The 22,420-nt window shown below is 42.5% G+C and overlaps 1 protein-coding gene across 3 annotated transcripts in view; it reads right to left on the bottom strand.

The window, feature by feature from the left end:
- Window positions 1-22,420, bottom strand: part of stxbp6 (syntaxin binding protein 6 (amisyn)) — an 88,443-nt gene that overhangs the window by 59,677 nt on the left and 6,346 nt on the right. For 2 of the 3 annotated variants that reach the window (XM_050061657.1, XM_050061659.1), the window contains exon 2: window positions 13,292-13,511. In XM_050061657.1, the coding sequence (XP_049917614.1) occupies window positions 13,292-13,445 (154 nt within the window). In that variant the 5' untranslated portion in view covers window positions 13,446-13,511. The remainder of the gene's footprint in view (window positions 1-13,291; window positions 13,512-22,420) is intronic. The other variant, XM_050061658.1, reaches the window with a different exon arrangement.

Here is a 22,420-nt window from a genome sequence, read left to right as displayed (position 1 = left end):
CTAGTTAGAATGATCCACAACAGTTGGTATGAGAAACTGACCTGTTTATTGTTAACAGGGTTAAATAACCAAACTTTAAACTTGAATATTAACATTAAATAAAAAATATAGCTGGTTTGCTTTGGCTGCTTTGGCCCCTTAATAAATAGAAAATAAATCAACACAAGAAATCTTTAAAATGTCTAACACTGAAATTAAAATAGCAGCAAGACTCCACACACTTGTGCTTTGCCCCCCTAATAAATAAAAAATAGATTAACACCACAAGACATTGTTGACATTTAACAAACAATGCAGCCTTTCCTTTTCAGTTATTTTTGTAGTGTCAGTGCCAGCCTGGTACTGCTGTTTCCTGTGTGTCTGCATGCTGGCCTGGTGGATTGATAGTAAGTGCTGGAGCGGATCACTGGAATGGACGGCTTGAATCGCGGAGCGCTGGGCTGGCCGGAAAACCTGGATCGGACTCTATGAAAAACTGAATCGGAGTTCTGGATCTGCATTTTTCCATGCAGTCCGATCCGATGCCAATGCACGTTTTTTTTATCGGATCGGGACATCCCTAGTTCGGGGTATTTAGGGGTAATTAGGTGCAGGAAACCAGAACGGAACCCATACCAGGTTAATGGAAATGGGGTATCGGTGGACCCCAACTGGGAACCACCTCCACTTTAAAGTCAGATCAGATACTTCTTCTTACAGTTGGAGGTCTTTGTTTATCACTTCTATGCATTAAACTGTGTGCTGCAATACATCACACCCAAATGACTCAGGCTCATTTTGAAAACAAGACCAATTTCCCTTGAGATTACCTTAATTTAGGAATATATAAGGACCGGAAATCTATTGTTACACCACAGAAACTAGAAACAACAAATCGGCTGCAAACCACGGCTAACCACAAATAACTCCCTGAAGTCAGAAATATCCTCTAAGCATGAAAGCTAAGACAGAATACCCCCGTTCCCTTGCTTTATTTCATCATTTCCATCTCCCATCTCCTGTGTGTCTCCAGTGTAAGCAGGAACCCTCCTGTTCTAAACAGAGAGTCGTAAAAAAAAGAAGTGGAGCTGCACCAAAAGCAACCAGAGAGTGAATGAGGAGCTAGAGGGAGCTGAGGGGAGTCTTCCAAACTAACAACCATGCACTGCTTCCACCACACCAATCATCAGATTCCTGCTAAAAAGAAAGCACCCTACTGTTTCTCCTGGAAAACAACACACACACACACATGCACACACACACACTCAACGACAAAGCAATGGCAGCTGAAACTCTCACAGGACTGTGGTTGATTTGTGAGGAGATCGTGAGGCAAGATTGCAGGTTTGTTCCATGAACCAAAGTGCTGTTTGGAAAGAAGAAACGCAGACTGAGTTGGACACTAAAGGACAGAGGAGGGGCTGATGCAGGAGGATGATAGACAGTTTGGCTTCGGTATAGAAAAGCGCTGTGAAGTGAGCTGTCAGAACCACTGGGGCATGTACTGATTTGAACACACACACATTCATTCTCTGTGGACTGGATGAAACATGCTGGCCGTCTCTACGGAGAGAGGTTTTTGTATGCACAACAACACACACGCCTCAGTCCACCTGCAGAGCACCTGAGCCTTTCATCTATCCCGCTCCACCTGCTGTATGCTTGTCTGTGTGCATGTGTGTGAGTGTGTGTGTGTGTGTGTGTGTGTGTGTGTGTGTGTGTGCTTGCTGAGTGAGCAAGTGAAAGAAATATCAGAGACCACGCATACTGGATTGTGCAATGGCCTAACTGCATGTCTGTCAGTGGGACTCTCTCATAGATGTTTTCATGCTTTTCATCTTAACGTGTTAAATTGGATAAAAGAAAAAAAAAAACCTACGTCGAAATGTAGGTAAATTCAATTTGAGCTCACATATTATACTGCAGCCTTACAACTATCACAAAAAAATGTGTTAGTGCCACAAGAGAGGACACAAATGTCCCAAACAACTGAAATGGATGAGTGCCTTGGAACCATAATTGGATACTGGAGTGCCATAGGAGAGTGATAGGCATGGATACAACCCAATATCTGCAGGCATTCGAGCATCAAGGCCAGGTATGTTGTAGCAGGATTTCTGTTAGCTATGTTTTTCTAGTGGGCCAAAAGCAGTGCTCAGATATTTTGTATGCTCATCTAATACCCATCCATGTGTATTATAGGACTGGCATGTTCTAGAAATTCTAGTTTAATGCATTATTGAAGTGAATTCAAATGTTACCCATATAGCCTATTTTTTACGAGCTTCTGCCAAAGGGTATACTTAAGGATGAAGGTGGAAAAAAAGTAGGCAGTCAGATGAAATTATTGACACTGCTCCACTCATTTTGGTTGCCATCGTTGTATCCCGGCATTGTCAATTATTCTAGAACCCCTCAGTTCCTTTTCAATTTCCACAGGACGGTACAAAGACTAAAATGCCTCTGGACCTACCTACCTACCTACCTACCTACCTATCTATCTATCTATCTTTTTCAAGCAGGAACAAAACGGTGGCCTAGTCACCATCTTTCTCAAATCACAGCTAAACAGTACACTAAAATATGTTTCTCAAAACATGAACAGTAGCAGAATCTTGATTCATATTTAACCAGCACTGCCTAGTTTGACAGTCTGATTTAAGTTTTATGAGCCTGGTGCATTGTGCTGGATGAAGGAAACTGGATGCAATGACAACCAATCAGAGCAGCAAAATGTGCTCCATGTGACTTTTCAAATTTGGACCTGTGACGCTCTGTCCATCATCATATCAAACCCGCCCCATATCAGATAAACAGTTGTGACTGGCCCGGCCCGGGCCAGGAAGGCTGGTTATTGTCTGAATGGAAGGGGGACCAGATGCATCTGCCAGAGCAAATGAAACGTGAGCTCACAGATTCATCTGGTTCCCAGGCTACCATCTTAGGCGTAGAACCCAAAATATTTCCACACACTGCTTGTCAGATGCTTCAATGTGTTGAGTGGCTAATCACAGCTGTTCTGCTCTTCAGTGTAAATAATGGTGTAATACATTAAGTTTCATTTGTCAAAATGATAGAATTTTGAATAAAAAGTGACAGCCCTAGCATACATTATCATCTTTTCCTGCATATTGTTTCAAAGTTTCCCAAAAAGAAATGAAATTCCACCTTTTAAATAGTTTAATTTTGCCACCTGCCCTTCACTTCTCTTTCCTTTTACTTTCTGTCTTAGCTCTCCTCTCCTAAGCTAAGCTCAGGTCACTCAAGCATTGAACACCCTCATTTTAGCCGAGAGGAGATTGGAGGCGAGGGGTTGAGGGGGAGGCTGTCATGATAAGAGGGGGCGAGGGTGAGGGGTGGAGACAGTTCATGTTTTAAAGAGCAGTCTGGCACAAAAATAAGCTGAGCTGCTGCAGCAACCTAATTAGTCTAGATAAAGACTGCCATAGCCCACTGATACAAAGAGGTTTTGGTATGGATGGCAAGCACACTCGGCTTCATGCACATACACACACACATACCTTAACGGGGAATGTGGTATTAGTGTCATGCTGATGTATTTGGTCCTGTGTGAGTGGGCTGTATGTCTCTGCTCTCAGTAAATACTGGAAGGCCAGCATCAGTCACTGGCCTTGTGAGAAACCCACAGAAGGCAGCATTCTTCACAACAGAGCACAGACCACCCGCACACCCACGCCTGGCTAAACCTCGTTAACAAACATTTGTCCAGACCCCCTGAGATTTTTTGAAAAAGTTCAGTTCGATGCAACGTGAGAGCATCGAAAAAAAACAAATCAGAAAATGCTTAAGCAAATGTGGCCCAACACTACCAGCACTTCTGGTAGGAGGATTTTATCTTGTTTGTTCAACACATACAAAAACCAGTGTAAAAATGACAAGTTGCAGGTTTGGGGGTGGGGGGGGGGGGATGGGGGGGGGTGCCAGGCTAGACATTTCCCTGTTTCGTTTCCCAAAATGTCGAACTTTTCTTTAAGCCTTAGTCAGTTTAACCACAACTTAACATTAACAGGCTGAACGATACTTTTTTGAGTGTGACTCATCTTCTGAATATATTTTGGGGGTGGGAAATTGGTTTACTCACCATGACACTATTGTATTCATGCTCTTCTATCAGTCCAGGACACAGTCAATGATGTAACATGTTAAGATATCATTAATGCATGTTGCTTACCCTAAAATAATAGGGCTCCCTTTTGTTGCTCCCCTCCTGTTCCTCACTCATTTTCAGGTTGTAGTCAGCGACTGGTGGGGCATGCTTTAGTTTAGTATATCAGACAGATTTCTATAGTACATTAACATTAGTGTTAACATTACCTTTTTAGCCTTGCAGCTCAGACCTGCAACTGGGAGACCTCTGGTTTCTTTTGGTAACCTCAATTAGCTTTAGTCTGGCTCAGAATGGTCAGGAAATTATGTCCTGATAACGTTGCATGTGACGGGTGCTTTATTCTTTTTCAAAATACTCCTTTTGATAGTCATTTGAGAGGATCGTCAATTCTCAAAAAAATGAATAAAAGATTTCAGTGTGAAACATTCATGTATTTTCTCACCCTGAACCTCTTCCCCCTCTGCATATCTCTAAAAGAAACATGAAATCTGTTTGGTGATGCAGTGGCAACACCTCCCTGATCCTTAAAAATGTGTTCATGGTCTCTCATTTCTGTTTCCATTTATAATGATGGACTAACCTTGGTAAACACACCCACAACCTCATATGCATGTATATGAATATAGAAAGTCAGAGTGATGTGTTCTTGAACTGAGTAACCAAGGTCACAACTTATCTGACTTTCTAAGCAGCTTAATATACCAGTGAGCTACACGACCTGCTTGCCCATCCATCTCACCATGTAATCAATAGCCACGAGGCCGCTGATGATGAATGGAGTGAGGTGGAAAGTGCAATACACAAACTGGTGTGGTAACTGTGGAATCTATATTCTACATGGCCTTGGAGAAAACAATGATACTGGGCTTTGTTACTGAATGTGTTTCTTTGACAGAAAGTAAGAGATCTTTGTCCCACCAATGACGACACATGGGTGCAAGATAGATGGCAGTGATTGTAATGTATACAGTTGTCATAAATCACAGACTAAAGATATTAACAATAAATCCCTGTGTAATATATGATTGAGTAGATATTTTCTACTTTATGTAGAGCTTAAGCTGATGAGGTGTGGTAAGGAAGAAGCTTACACATCCAAACCGAACAAGATAAAAACAAACACTGCATCTAACCACACACAAAAACAGATGCACACTCACCAAGACACCAGCATGAGATTCTCAGCATATCACATACGTTAGACACAGCCTACACATAACATTAAACATGGAATCAGCCCACAAAATAACATGCCTGCATAAATACACTGTGCATGAATGCACCCTTACAACATGGATGCCTACATGCTTCCCACATAAAATCCACACATTAACATAAAGCAGCCCTGAGTGTGTTTACATACGCACAAGTATCCTTGTTATGATCAAGTGGCCAAGTTATGTGTTCATATGTAAACATCATATCCTGGGTTCAGAAACCTGAATGTGCTATCAGAAGTAGTCCAAGACACAGCTGCACACAATTTATCAGAAACCTGGATACTGTTTCTCATGATTCATATACACATCACATATTTTGATAAGGGATGTCAACGGTTGACTATTAATCGAGCGGATATTATTTTTGACCTGTTATGCATGTTGGTGTGTAGGCCAATTTTGCTACCCGTCAGGTTAATGCACTGTGCACCATCCAGGTCTAGTGGGAGCTAGCTCGCAGTGCCGCTCATTCGGCAATGACTACTTTGGAAGCTGTGGAAACATCGTGCTGACCCTTCAGTCTTCCCCCAGGTCGCCCCAGTACATAAGCAGCTTCATTTTGAGCCACAGACCCCCTTTAGCATTTTGAAATATCACCGTTAGCTCTGTTAGCAAAGCTAGCAGCGTCAGCACAGGTAGTGGTGCTAATATAGTTAACTATGCTAATCAGAGTTTGGCTCAAAATGAAGCGACTAATTACGTAGAGCGACTGAGGGGGAGACCGGAGGGCGGCCACGTTTCCCAAGCAACTTTGTTGGTTGGTCCCACCACCCAGACTAACCGCCGCTGCTAGGGATAGCTCCCATCCAATCTGGGTGGTTCACAGTGCAAAATGGCCAAGGCTCATGTTATCTAAACAGTGGAGGCCACAAGGTGGGAAGTGGGCACAATGTGTCCGCATAGTAACATGGCTGGACGGCTGTCTGTGAGCACAGCCAATATTCATTCATTTTCTGTGACCACTTATCCTGTTAGGGGTCACTGGGGGGCTGGAGCCTATCCCAGCTGACATTGGGCGAGAGGCGAGGTACGTGCCCTGGACAAGTCGCCAGACTATCGCAGGGCTAACACATAGAGACAATAGGCTTGTTCGAGATGAACTGCGCCTAGCCTGGAAAGTAGATGAGAGCAGGCGGCCGCAGCAGGGGGCGGTGACAAAAAGCTGCGGTGAAGTCGGACAGTTTCCCGACAGTTTCCAGCAGCCTTCAGTCCGTACAGGAAGTCACAGACACACTCACATCCTGTCTGGAATGATGTCAATTCATTAAAAAAGTGATCAGACCCATATATCAGTTTGTTTTCAGTCTCCAGTTGTTTTAATTATGATAGATTAATTTAAAATAAACCTTCAAATCAGACAAATACAATCTTAAACTCTAACAAAAATGAATAGTTTATCTAAAACGTCATATTGTTGAGTCAACATCTAAACCAATCAGCTATTAGATCAGGTGAGAGCCAGGCGGTGCAGTCGGTGGAGAGCAACTGCAGCGCCTAGCTCTAAAAACTGCGGCCGCCTTGCTCTCGCGGTTTTATCGCCGTCCACTTTTATAATATGTCAGAGCAAGTCGGAATGAAGTCAGACACAAAACTAACCGGCATGCATTGTGCGCTGATCACCGGTGATCGAATCTGCGCAGGCCTGGCTCATCTCGAACGAGCCTAATCATTCACACTCAAATCTGTGCCGCCAATTTAGAGTCACCAATTAACAATTTGGACTGTGGGAGGAAGCCGGAGTACCCACAGAAAACCCATGCTGACATGGGAAGAATATGCAAACTCCACACAGAAGGGTCTCCCCCAGTTCGGACCAGGAACCCTCTTGCTGTGAGTCAACAATGCTAACCAGTGCACCACTGTGACGTAAGGCAAGACATTCACAACACAAAACATTCAAATTTCACCACACCTAAATGCATGGTGCTTTGGAATGTGGTGCTCAAGGTCACTAGTCAATGGAGCGCCAGACTAAAAGGCAATTTCACATTTTGTTTTCTTAAAAATAAACTGGTTAGTTACCGTTTAATGGGTGTCTGGCTACTGAACGCAAATCACTGAAACTGACAACCCTAACCCCGACAGGATCAAAACCAGGACATGGCTCAAAACTGGGATACTAGTGTGCATAAAAACACACTCAATGTAGCCAAACACACAAAGCACGTATTAGTGACACACAACTGGGAGTAGGGTGTTGGCTTATATCAGTCAAACAGAGTTAGGTAGTTGAAATGAAAAGGATGAAATTCCCTAAAATGATTTAGAAGCAAACAGATGGCTGCTCATTTCTCTAACTAAACCCCCGAAGCTGGCAACACGTAGGCTAGCAGTTAAACATATAAACACACAGACATGTAAACAACAAGGGCAAAAAGAGGTGTGTAAACCATGAGGAAAGCTCGAAGGAGAAATGGGATGGGAAAGGCAGAAAATATGTTTTCCTCTCAGATCAGAAAAAATAGAACCGTGTAGACTAATAGGCTACTCCAGTGAACTTTCACAGTGTCTTATCTAGCTCAACTGGCCTCACATCTCTCCTGCCAAACATTCTGTGGGCGGTCCAATGTTTCAGCCCTGAGGTCCAGCCATAAAGGCACCGCGTGAAGCCCAGTGATCAAAGAAAAAGCTCACTAACCAACTTGGTCCATGTTGAGCTTCTGGCTTCGCTCCAGCACACTCCTATGTCATCAAGACCCCTGATGCTGTTGTGAAAGCGCTAACATACGTTTCTGTGTAGCTGAGCAGCTCTGTTTGAATGTGTATGTGTATATAAGATCAAAGGCATCATAGAAATATCCTCACAGCACAGGCTAGGAGCATCTAGCGGTCACAGGGGTGAAGAGAAGCCAGAGCAAGACAGCAGAGTTTAGTTTTGTACCACTTCTGGTAAAATAAATCAGTCAAAACGTACGATAAATGATACGCAAACCATTTAAATGCATGTTGCATTATAGTTCTAGTGTGCTTTAGGTTCACACTGGCTTCTGACAAACAAGTCATGCACTTCCATTAACTGTGCTCCAAGGCTTTTTCTCCTCCGGGGGTCATGCTGAGCTTACAAATCTCACATTGTTTGATAATGACAGCTAGAAAAATAGCAAGGAAATGAAACATCCTGACTCCATACTGCAGCACTACGTTAAAAATGGAGCAAAGGAATCAAGAACACCAGTTTAGTTTAGCTTTAAATTCTTATTGCACACATCACATAATCTTGTAAATGGTTGTGTTCTCAACATGAGCCACACCAGATATTACTTTAAAGCAGACTAAGGGTATGTTCACATTACAGGGCTTAATGCTCAGATCCAATCTTTCTGCATAGATGGTTCACATTCATGTTTGAAGTGACCCATATCAGACATTAGTGTGAATGAAGCTTTGCCCTGAAATGTCTCACATATACGCATTTAGGTCACTCACATGCACGTTGGAACGACAACAAAAAACATCACATTTGCGAAACAAGCTTTTGGGGAAAAAATTATGATGTGGTCTGCGTGTTCATCTCCCAAATGATTTGCTGCAGAGGTCGGATGACAATTCCTCATTAAGAAGGAGGCTGCCCACTGTTTGGAAGGGCTGTTTCTCTGGCCGCAGACTAACAAACAGAAGCACATGGCTCATTATCATGCAGAATAACATCATCTGACCAACGTTTGTTTTCGGGCTGTCTTAAATTGGGACATTTTTCAAACCATTGAGACTTTGTGGAGAAATGGCATGAGGGTGAGGAGGAACACACAAGCCATAGCTCTATTTACAGCTACTGCTGGCAGTTCTGTGGAAAGAGAGGTGTGGGTGCAGAGGAAGCAGAGCGGTGGAGCCAGATGCCCCCAGAGAGTCGGGGATTCAAATCATCAGTCAGAGACCCTTAACTCCTAATAACGCTCCTGCTTTTAAGTGGTGAATTTACCACTCACAGCAACTTAATACAACACAGTCTCTGGCTTTTGTTTAATACCTAGCATCAGTAAAAAATGTTGTTGCACATTTCCAATCCTTCATTAGCACAATTAGCTTGTTTACTATATAACGTGAATGCCGCTGTCACTCTGAGCATCCTGCTAAGCCCATTCAAACTTTAAAAACTTTATATGTTTAATAAAAAAAATAAATAAAAAATATTCGTGTTCAACCACCACATCTGTTTTGACTGACATAATTCTGAGTCTTGTTCAGCCTTAGTCCACACTATGAAAAATCAGATCTTTGTCTTTGAGAGCAATACAACATCAGATTTTGGCCACATTTGTGTGTAATCTGAGCATAGGCTAAGATCCAGACCCAGACTGGAACCTGCCAGACTGTGATACCAAACTGCAACGCAAAGTAGATAAAATGCTCCTGTTTGTCAAAACCGAACAGGTTAGAACACGAACATGGGCTTAAGAATGCACACTGTATGATTATGTAATATTCCATACTACCGATTTAGGCCTTGTGGACAAAAAGCCTCCTCTAATGGAAATCACTTTATTGCTACAGGGAATTTCACAATATTATTGTGCTGCTTTGCTGACGTACAAGTGATTTCCAAGATTTAACCCTGAAGCCAAACAACAGTTAGCAATGCGAGCAAAACCGGTCTTGTTTTCTGGAGCCATAGTAATTCTGAAACAAGAATCACTTTTCTTCAAGTGGCAGCTGTCCAGGCCTAGTTGTTCCACTGATAGATGCAGTGCTATACCTAAGACAAAAAGCCATGTGTTCAGCCAATTCAAAGACTCGGACTCACCCACACTGAAAATACAGCTCAGACTGGCTGATGCGGTTACAGGGTCAATTGCATAACATCCATATTACATGCGTCTGAAGGCTGTGATTTATTCCAAACAGATAATAAACTGCAAGTAATTTTTTGTATTTCCAGTACAAGACATAGGAGGTGAAAACATCATGTTTTTCTTGTCTCCAGTCAGATCTTATGACAATATTTCAGCATATGATCCTGGAGTTAGAGCAGCAGTGACGGCCTGGTGTTTCATCCTGGCACCCTGCTTGAGAGCGGAGCGCCCGCGGCTGTCTCTACAGTACAGCTCCTCATGCTGTACGATTCCTTTAGCCGTGACATACGACAGATTACATAACTCTGCCACTGTATGGCCCTCATTCCTTAACTATCTGCTACTGTAGCCATGAGACTGTCACAGCAAGCCCCTTCCCCCACCCTTTTAAACACACATAGTGCTTCCATATAGTCACACAGAACACTCAAAGTCACACACACACACACCAGCCTTGTTCCTCTGGAAGGCACAGGCTGGTTTCACACTTTCGGTTTGGCTATACAGTACACCCAAGGGATGCACACAGACACAAATCAGAACAATACTTGGCTGGCTTAGAGAAATGCCACATGACTAAGTGAACCACATAACAGTGCTTGCCTTCACTACTGTGCTCCAACATGTGACACAAAACAGCAGCTCAGTCAGGAGACAGTTAGTGCAGAGCAGACGGCAAAGAAGTTTTAATAATCTAACTAACTCAAGACATAAGCTTGGGTTGATTGTGGCGATGCCAGTTGTGGTAAACATTATGTAACGTCCATTTTCACATACAGCACATTGTAATTCAAAAGATAATACGATACAAAACAAAACAAAACACCGAACAAATCAACAAAAGGCTTTTCAGTAGAGGGATGAAATAGTCTGATGTCTCTGCTCATAATAAGAAGAGATGGCAGTGAATGAATGGAAGTTAGTTTTCTCAATCCTACATAAAAAAAGAGACCTTGACTCCCACTTACATCCCCCATAGACCAAAACACAAAACACACCTATTCAGCTGGGTTATATAAAAAGTAAGTAAGAATGCAACAGCCCACGGTCCCTTTAGTCACACAATCCAACATGAGGCCTCTCCATCCTCACAGCAAGGTTGGACTATGGCAAACTTATCTTGCTCCCACCAGGCGATGCAGAGATCTGGGCTATAAATCCTCCCCTGATAGCAATTTTAAGGCAGTTTAAATTGGCTACCCTTCGACGCATTACAGAGGATTTAAGACTGACCCTGGCTCAGTCGTTCTGTCTCTCTCTGCAGGTTACACTGACACACACACACACACACACACACACACACACATATAGACAATAAACTGCCTGGCATCACCACAGCTTTGCAGCGTTGAAGAATGAGCAGTCCCACTGACACACTCTGGGGTTATGTGTTTAATTACTGTATAAAAGGCAGTTCTAAATAAATACCTAGTTTGCCTGATTAGATTATATTTGTATGTCAAAGTTGAGTTCAATAACATTAATCATATTGCGTGGGAATTTTTTGCCTTAATTAAAAACTTAAGAGTACAGTGATGTCAGAGAATGAGGAGCAAAATAGGGAATAACATCCAAGAAAAGTCCCTGGCCACACACAGACACTGCACACACATTGTGATTCATGGTCAGCTCCGTTAAGGAATACTCTACCCTATTGTTTGCAACGAATGGAATAAAATGTATTAAATAAAATAATTTAGTGGTTATTACTTTATGTAACTATCCTAGTGATTGTACAGTATTTATCCAGATCATGTGTGTTTTCTCCTTGTGTGAAGGAGCTACGTAACATCTGGTTGTAAATTCCATTGCGGAGGACAGCGTAAAGTTTTATATATATACATACAGAACATTGGGAGCAATTTAGGGCTCAGTATCTTGCCCAAGGATACTTCGACATACAGACTGGAGGAGCCAGGCTTTGAACGGCAATGTCGTCAACGGTTACCATTACCAAGAACATTTTCTTTCAGCCTCCCCAAATTAACTATCCTGCTCTCATCTACTAAAATGATATCCAGTTTGCCATCTGCTGTCTTCAATTGAATTGAATTCAACACAAGTCTTTTAAAGACATCTCTTTGGGCTGTGGGGAATTACGAAATCACAAATAGACAAAACAATTAATCAAGAGCCACATTTGGGATTCTAACTATCAGCTTTCCACTCCAGACCAGTCTCTAGTCCATCCACGTGTCATGCATTCTGCTGTTATCATTTTTAAAAAAAAATTTAAGGAAGCTACAAGATCAGATAATTTATGCATTTTAATTATGCCATGCAGCCTGAGCTGTTAGGATATCCAGTGACTTTAATAGATTTTGGAGCTGCAGAGCTTAAACAGGGCGCAGAGGTGAAGGCTGTTGCTCAGGACGTGATGAGACTGGCATAACAACAAGTGAATATCAAGCAACACTCATTTCCACATCACAGGAGAAATGACTCATCATAAACCCCTCTGACAACAGTGTCCGCTTTCAGAAACCTGTGGTTAATTGTGACTTGCGCTTGACACAAATGGCTTTTATGTGTTTGTGCCTGAGAGTGTAAACACAGAAACTAGACGACTGGGAGACAAACTTGAATTTGAGTCTGCGCCAAGAGTCTGCGCCAGCCTTTTCTCTGCACTGATATACTTTAAATTCTCGTCAAAATGAAGTAACTTTGAACCTTCAGTGATGAGATCTGCTGCTGCCAAAGCAGAGTTTAATACACATTTAAATGGTGGGATTAAGAAATGTCATTGATCTTCATAAGCAGTTCTGCTGGCACTGAAATTAATATGCTCTAGCTATTCTCCTTGTGAATAATATGCATGGCTAATTCAATTAACAAGCAATATCTCAGCTAACATTCAAAGAGGGGGAAAAGCAAAATAATTAAAACCTTGATTTCCGGTGAAACAATTATTCACTTTCTGCGTAAATCTAATCTATTTAAAAAGGATTGACCTAAAGCCCAGCAGTAAATTGATTTAGCGTGTCATTCTGCTGGCAGAGAAAACGCAAACATGCTCATCAGTGTGAACATTAGTGGGAGAATTAGGGGAGACATGCTGAAATGAGACTTTGGGTTGCAACAGCACAACCGACACACAGAACAAACGAATACATAAGAAGAAGAGAAGAGAAGAGAAGAGAAGAGAAGAGAAGAGATTTTTTTAACCAACTTACCTGAGACGCAGATGAAGGTCATGTAGTCTCCCTGACCACCCGTGGCCAGGAAGGGTATCTTCTTCTTGGTCCTCCGCTTCACCTGCACGGCAGCAAGCATCTTCTCATCATGGGGTGTGAAGACCTCCTTGTTGATGGCTGACTTGGCACTCATCTTTGAAGTGGGCAGGAGTGAACAGCTGGCGAGCAGTTTAAGTGGAGGGGATGAGATCCACTCTTCCTGAAGAGGAAAAGAAAATGGCTAATTTCATTAGCATAAATGATGGACCAGGCGGACTACTTGGAGTTCACAAAAGTTCACTTTCTCACTCTCTAGAAGTCTCCCATCTTACAAAGAAACATTTACTTATTCATTCGCCTCTACTGGTATCTTGCCATCGGGATAGTTTGGGTTTTATTTGTCAGGTTTTGAGATATACAACTCTTTAATCCAATGAAAAAGTCCCTATGAAAACTGTTGACAGTGTGTTCTGTGGATTATCTACAACAGCAAGGACACCAATTCACAATGAGATGTAACATCAGTTTTTAAGCATAGTATTTCAATGGTGTGAGCTGCACTCAGTTTTATTCACTTACACTGCATTGGAGTGAAGACAGCAAAGATGGATAACTCAAAACCTAAGCAAATAAAACAAAACTACCCGCATGGACAAAGAGCACTTGAGCACTGGGTCCCAACCTGAAGACCAGCCCGACAGTTATGTTGAGAAATCTGCAGCCTCCAGTTTGAAAGGAGGCACACCAGAACCCAGTGCCATTACACACGGCCATCCACTGTTTACCTTAACTAAAATACATCCAAACGACCCCAGGCTGCTATACAATAACACACACTTCACACACACCAGACTGGACAGTTATAGCTCGGTGTTCTGCCTGTTTATGCAGGAGACTCAGATTACTGGAGCATGCGTGTCACAGCCTTCTATCNAACTAAAATACATCCAAACGACCCCAGGCTGCTATACAATAACACACACTTCACACACACACCAGACTGGACAGCTATAGCTCGGTGTTCTGCCTGTTTATGCAGGAGACTCAGATTACTGGAGCGTGCGTGTCACAGCCTTCTATCCCATGTTAAAGCAAAACAATTTAATCTATGCATTACAGTGCAAACGTTGTGAATGCACTGGCGCATTTTAAGGCAGTGGTTCTTAAACTGTTTCCTTCACAAGCTGGACAAAACGTTTATGCACTCCCACCGCACAATTTTTTATCAATCATTGATAATAAATGGGGGAACATCTAATAAAAAAAGATCCATGTTTCATTTTAGTGAAATAAAGGTGAGCATGATAGCACCGGAAAACTTGTTTGCTTATTTTCCCAACATAAATCATATTCATTCAATGTTGTTTCACTCCATACTTCCCCCCTGGTTATCCACACCCCACCTGCCATGGCTCTATGCCCTCCCATGAAGGCCTGCCCCACATTATAAGAGCCACTAATGTAATGATATCAAAGATGTGGCATTGATTGATGTGATCATCATATAAGCTGCTTCACCGAGCTTTTTTTTTTTTAATCATTTGTCTCTATCATCATCACTGTGATAGGCACAGCTGTCCTGAAGCAGTGAGACCAGTGATGTGACTGGCAGAGAGGACATCTATTGATCACCACACTCTCTGATCTGTACTCCAATTCAGCGAGCCCTTTTGTACTTTGCGCTGCTGTACAAACATGAGGCTAAATAGCCGGGGCGCTTTGAGACATTCACACACAGTCCCTGCGGCCAAGGCCTGCCGCTTTGCTCTTGCATAGTTACAATAAAGCTCAGTGCCATGTGTACTTGCAACTCATCATCAGTAGTGAGTAGTTTAAGGCCTGATGATGAAACTATACAGTATTTTACAGGGAAAGCAAAAAGCAAAGAGAAATTGGACAAAAGTTTAACAAAATAAAACCTTCAGTAGCACGTGAATTTTTTTTCGTTTCTGAATCAACCCTACTATAAAGACAACCACAGAGAGACTGCACTGACATGAAGTGAACAGAAGTCATTCTGTTAAAGAACAGTTAGAACATTTAAAGCTCATGTCACATCCTCAGCCTCAGGCCAATCACTCCCCTCGGTCTACAAAAGTACACACAACCAATCTAAATTTATACACTCTCTACTGCTCACAGTGTATAGCACGTTAAAGTAATGACATAGAGAGTTAAAGGGTTCCAAAATGGAGAATGGTTGCATCTCTCTGTGCTGCAGCCAGTCTCCACGCTCCATCTCTTTAAATGCTTTGCCAATGTTCTTCTTGGAAGCACCGCCATTCGTAGAGATGAAATGGCTTCAGCTGAAGCTGTTAAGAGTGCTGGTAAGTCTCACTGATACAGAGCAGCAATCATGTTTCTATTATTACGAGCCAATGTCTACCAGGGAATGCATTTTTTAGTGACTGGGAATATACCACGAGACACAGCACACAGTGTGTCTGATGGTGTCAGGGAAAACTGTGCTTAGTTGACCTAACTGCGTTTAAATGCTGGATACAGTCATAAAGAACTGGGTTAATTAGGTCCAAAAGCTCTCTTGAGGACGATAGAGCTTAATCATTTTCTCAGCCACACATATTCACTCGAGACACACAAGCACTCAGAGCCACGTTCCACACAGGCCACCCGGAGGAACCCATCTATCTGTCAGTCTCAACCAGTCGATGAATTACTTTACTGCGAGGCAAAGCAAGCCAGACTGCAAAAAAAAAAAAAATGCCTTCATCACACTCACTTGCTAATAAATAACAGACCACAAACACTACTTTGTTTAACAGAGCAGCAAGCTTTAAAATGAGTGCTCAGCAGCTGGGGAGAAGCAAGCGGAGTCAGAGTTTCATTCACTGATTTTCATAAAAGTGAAACCTGCAGGGGTACAAGATTTACATGAACAGTTGGAAAGTTAACAAGCCAACTTCTCCGCCCCCAAACTAAGTAACTGAAAGGCTGCCATTGTTGACTGGTGGTCATTGTGAAAGTAGGATTACGTCAGGCTAGACGGAACACTTCATCAGCAGTGGAACATAATAGCTTGGGACATAATACAAAGGCTAGAGTACAATGCAATCTAGCCCTTGCAATAAGTAGTACTTTCATGAAGCTATTATTGCTTATTTTTGTTGAGTGTTAGGTGCATTTACATGGACCCTTATGTTCCACTAATAATCACAATAGTAGCTGAATCAGAATCAAAATGCCTCATACTACCTTCACTAGAAGAGATTGTTAGTTTCTCTCTGGTTGGAATAAATTTATTTCAGTCAGGACCACTTTAGTCAAAGAAAACTTTATTTCCATTTGCAGTATTATATTTGGCAGTATGGCTCTGTTCTGGAGCCTCTCTCCCTTTCCTCGCGCCTATGCAGAAAGCCTTAGGCGGAGAGAGCACACCTTTCTGCCCTTCCACATGCCTACGTAGAAAGCCTAAGGTGGCGAGAGCACACCTCTCTACCCTTCCACACGTCTAATTAGAAAGCCTAAGGCGGAAAGCACACCTCTCTGCCCTTCCACACGCCTACGTAGAAAGCCTAAGGTGGAGAGAGCACACCTCTCTGCCCTTCTGTGTGCCTATATGGAACACCTATTGTAGGGAGAGCACACCTCTCCGCCCTTTCATACGTCTACGTGGAAAGTCATAAGGCAGAGAGAGCACACCTCTCTGCCCTTCCATGCACAAATGAGGAAGCCTGAGGCAGAGAAAGCCAACCTCCCTGCCCTTCCATGCGCCTACATGGAAAGCCTAAGCCAGGGAGAGCAGCAGCAAAGACCCAAGGGAACAGAACAGAGCAGCATCAATGACAAAGCACTGACAGGTCAGACACAACATGAAAAGGAGGAGCTGGGGTGGAGGCGGGTTGCAAGCTGGCTTGCAGAGGAGGCAGCAACAGTAGGAAGGCCAGAGCAGACTAAATAGGGCGGCCTGAATGAGAGTTGCCAATTGGCTGCATAGAAAGGAATCATGTGATCTATCAGCTGACTCCCTTCCATCAATCAGCTGCTCCATCAGTTGATTGGGCTGTTTGAGATCAGCTGATGTAGCTGGGATGTGAGCTGAGCTTGACATCATGTCCTGCCTGAACTAACACTATGCTCAATTCTCTCTGAGCATGTTTGCCCAATGTGGGGGTAAAATTTGGTGATGCTGCCACAACAACTGTTTCTACATGCCTACTTCCTCTGATTTTGTCAGAAAATTGCTCTTTAATTCAAAAAATAATTAGCGCTTGGCTAGTGCTAGTTCTTCTGCTATACTTCATGTTTTAAATTATTTGAATTTTCTCAATAAAGTTGGGAAAAACATCTCCTGTTATGTCTCTAGTAGATGAAGTGCTTCACAGCAGGTGAAACCACCACTGTGCAAATCTACTAAACTGCAGTGCAGGCAAAGATAACGTGTTAAAAAAAGAAGTTAAATCATCACTTCAAATTTTACAGCATGAGTTTAAAAAGGGTAAAAGGTATTGCAAGGTCACTGTATTAATACTGCATTATGTTGTACAGAATGTTAAAGTAACATCTCCTATGAAAGGCCCAGATAGACATATAAAGGGCTCAGTGCATTACTTCTACATTTACAAATTTTGTTTTGCGCACTTGTTTGTTTTAAGCACTTTACAATCTGATTGAATATCCCCTCTTCCTATCCATCTCTCTTCCTCTCTGCTCTTTCAGCTGTGCGAGACTTCACAGTAAACAAAAACGCGGGCCAAGATCTTGTGGAAAGTAATTAGAGAGGTTAATAAATAAGCCTTTGGAATTTAAAGGATGTCCAGCATCCCAACATTTCGGTTAGGAAACAGATCTAAACTCTCCTATAAAAAATTCAACACCCTTGATCACAAGCACAAAGTTGTTTTGTGACTCAACCTTATGTCAAAAGCAGGAAAGCTGTTTGAGTGAGGGCCTTTGAAGTGAACCAGGCGTCATGTAAACACTGCAAAACTGAGTTTTGAGCTGTGTGTTCGTGTCAAACTGAGCTCTGATAAAAGATGGTGAGACCTGTGCTGTGCCAGTCCAACCTCAAAGTGCACAAACAGTAGAGCTCTCACAAGACTTGGACATCATGTCCTCTGGAAAAACTTATTCTGAGATCAGCTCTGAATGTTTCCAGCACCCGGAAAGGATGGTGGTTTAAACTGTGTTTCACAGCTTTCAACACGTCTACACAATCTGAAGTCAACAGACTGATGGTTGTGTTTTTCTGATTAGGATTCTATATTCTTGTTGAGAGGGAAAACAGCTGCACAGCTGTGAGATTCCTCATTATATCATGCATGAAACAACCTACATATGCATAATACTGTACACATCTGTATTCACACTCATTTACATATGAACAGTAAATGCCCTAAATGAGCTCACCCCTTCCCCTTGGTATCTATCCTTTAATACCTCCTTCCCTTCTCAGTTACGGAATGATACAAAGAGGAAAACAAAACCAAAAAACCAAGGTTAATTGCTGAAAAGCCACTCGTCTTGTTGCTCTCTAGAACAAATCAGCCCAGCGGTGTTCCTCGGTAGAAGCCCTAATCCGTAACATTTCCTCTCCTCTCCTCTCCTCTCCTCTCCTCGTAGCTCTTCCAGCGGAGAAGGAAGGCTGCCCACATCTCCCTGCAAGCTGTCACCAGGCAAAGGGGGAGCACATATCCCCCCTCAGGTGGCCCGCTGAAGCATGACGGGAAGGAGGGGATAAGGGGATGGGGGAAGAAAACAAGAAGGAGAAAGAGGCGGAGGAGGCAGACAGGAGCCTCAAGACACTGAAATGCAGCCAGCTACAATACATAGCTTATGGTTTGACTTTGAGCATTTTTATGCAATGCTCACAACGCAAGCCTGAGGAGACATATTGGAGACAGCCAATGAGGACGTACATATATTTTACGAATGCTTATCACCCCATTTTCAAGCAAAAACACTTCATTAGCTGTGGCTGTGTATTGCCACGCAGTCAAGGGAGCAGCACTGTTCCCTTTCTCTCCTCTTGCCCAGCGTCTTAATGTAAAATCTGTTCAGTCAGTGCTCCAGGCTCTCTTGGGAACTCATTGGAGTGGGGTCTTTGAGTTAGCTGCACAGCCACTTCTTTAAGCATCGACACAGACCTGCTCTCCAGCTTGCACTTACAGATCCAGTGGAGCCTGCCACTGATGCAGAAGCTGCAGGAGCAAAGGAGAGGGGCCCAAAAGACACGTGGATGACAAGGCCTTATCATGTTTTTAATTTCCTTTTTAGGAGACACAAAAACTCAGAGCCAAAGCGTCAGTTGTCACAGGCTAAAAAAATCCATCTAGGGAGGAATCACCAAGTATATTTACTCTTTTGCTCGTGTAATTAAAATTCTGGCAGCTAGCGTGAGAATTATTTAGATAGCGAGGCCTTAGAAATCAATCACAGAGATATGAAATAATGAGCTACAGTATGGATGTGGACTTGTCAGTAGGGGTGATGCAGTGAAGGAATTTCCCTTGCAGTGATTAAGGGTGGCTCAACAGCCGGATATGCAGTATGACCACGATTTTTTGTTGTTTTTGACCACTATCACTTAATTTATCCTGATTTTAGTGCTTTATAAATGAGCTTTAGGCTATTCTTAGGTGTATTGTTGCTTTTTAAATGACAAAGGTGACAGTTTTAAAACAAATTAGACACTTGTTCATTGTTAAATGCAGAACACAGAGGGGAAATGAGGCGCATTAAAGGGTTTTTTTGGTGCAGCTGGTTGCTTTGACACAACATATCCACAGAAGCAAAAATGTTGGCACAAGGTAGAGCACTTGCTCTGGATTAAGGTAGGGCTGAAGCACATAGGGAGAGAGAAGAATCAGGCCCCCAGGAACACCGCTCAGCCTTGCTTCCAATATTTTCCAGTAACCACTCCAATATTGCAGTGAAAAAATCCACTGGGAAGCAAACAGCATTTTCCCAATAGACTATCACTATAAAAGAGAGGTCTGTAAAATTGTTGACAGGACACCTTGAACTGCAATCAAGGTTAATTATGACTCTGATGAATGGAGGTTTTATACTTTCCTTAAAACAAGAAAATGTATTTAAAAATTTGTGACATCATCAAATTATGAAGTCTATAAGCACAGTGGCAACTCGAGAGCAGAGCCTGCTGGCGAAACACTACTGCGAACATATATATATAATAATATGGGCCGCATACTGCAGAAAGAAACCTGGAAGCTAGAAACTGTTTTTTTACTGTTTTTTTATTCACTAGGCGAGGAATTGTATTGGACTGAATAGGCGCCATCTTGGCTCAAGTATCTAGTTATTATTGTACATCTATGGAATGGACCTGCCTGTCTATGTGGGCTCAGTATTCATTTCTCCTTCATTTTGTTGTTGTCGTTCAGCGACGAGACGATTGGTCTATATGGTAGGCGATTTGTCCCACCCTTCCTCCACTGTGATTGATCGCGGAGAGTAGAAAAAAAAAGGTAAACAACAAGCGAATCTAAGCTCAGAATAGATGCTCAGTGCCTTGTCATGTCGTTAGCATTTGTAGCATAGAGTAAATATGCGGTCCCATGAAAAAATAAAAACAAGAACATAACTGTTTTGGTGTTTGCTTTCCATCCCCAGCGGTTGGCTTGTCAATATCGCAATATTGTGGTTATTGCAACAGCCCTACATGAGCCCAGTCAGACTGATGAACAACTGAAACCTACTGTGACAACAATGTTTTGTATGTGATTGAGCTTTCACTAGCTTTGAGAGGATTCATTTGTTTAAAAACCACGAGAGTGAGAGCAGAATTAGGTTCAGGTTATTGCAAGGGCAGGGGTTAGGCACATAGACGTGCATGTGTGCACATGCATCAGGAAGAGTGATAAGCATAGGAAAACACATATTTGTGCCTTATCTTAACGTCTTAGTGAACACCCACCCCTGAATGGGAATGATAACTTATTCCTTAACTTTGTGTATATAAGATTTTTCCTTTTAGATTCCGACAGCTTCGACTACAGAAAAGCTCCAAAATCTATTTTCTGTGCACAGCCTGCATTGTAGAGCACTGCTCAAACAAGAACAGCTGTCTGACTGATGTTAAGAAAACAGTCAGTTAAAACAACAGAGGTTATTTTGCTTCTGGGAATTGACTATTTGCCTAACTATTTAAGGAAACGGTAGGAATAATCTATCACCAATATCTAAAAAACATTCTTGTAATTCAGAGTATACTCCAGAGCAGACAGCAGGAATGGCATGCTTGAAATTTGCACGTTCAGCAAACACACACAGGTGAACTGCACTGGTGTGTCAACAAGCATTTTCCCTTGCGAGTAAGACAGCAACAAGACGAGGAATTACAATTCCTAGCAGACAATCAGTTGGAGTGTACACTGAACCTCAGCTGAATGAATGTGATGTGAAAAGGAGGATTTTGGAACATAATGATATCTGGCAAGATAACCAACTCAAACGGATAATATAATCCTCCTCTAGAAGCAATTCATCCCCTGTATCTACTCCTCCCACTCACATTTGACTGACTTTGGCAACTTTCAAAGACAAAGTAGTTTCTTTCATTCCACACACTGCGCTCTCAAAGACGTCTGAAAGAAATAAAACACTTCGCCTCATCTGCAGCTTCTCATGCACGTCTTTCATGTTGACGCATGGCTCTCTGTGCAAGGCCTTGATTTTACAGAAAAACCTCCCATCGTGCACACATCTTCATAGATTGCATCTTTAGGGAGTGATGTCACATGACGGTGTCATTTTGAATGAGCAGTATCCAGCGTCGCCACGTGAACAGATGGCGAATGTTACCTCTCGTAAAATAACTAAGAGATTACACTGTCTACCCTGCTGTTTTCCTGGTGTCAATGCCAGCCTGTGATGTATTGAAATCTAATCTTACAGTACGTTATAGTGCAGCGTAGCGCTACAAATAACAGACAAAACTCAAGCCTTGACATGCGCAGTAAAAACATTTCAGTCAGGTTACTTACAAGGATCATACTGGAACATAAGAGCCAATAACACCAAGAATTATTATGTTGTACAACCTCACATTCCAGCTCATGCTGAGGGAAAAACTCTCACTGGTATTTCATAAGACATAAAAGTCAGTGAATGAGTCAGTCAAAGAAAGCTCATAATTTTTGCAGTAGT

This window comes from Epinephelus moara, chromosome 14 (assembly GCF_006386435.1).
Source record: "Epinephelus moara isolate mb chromosome 14, YSFRI_EMoa_1.0, whole genome shotgun sequence".
Lineage (NCBI taxonomy): Eukaryota > Metazoa > Chordata > Actinopteri > Perciformes > Serranidae > Epinephelus > Epinephelus moara.
This window is presented reverse-complemented; position numbering and strand designations above follow the sequence as displayed.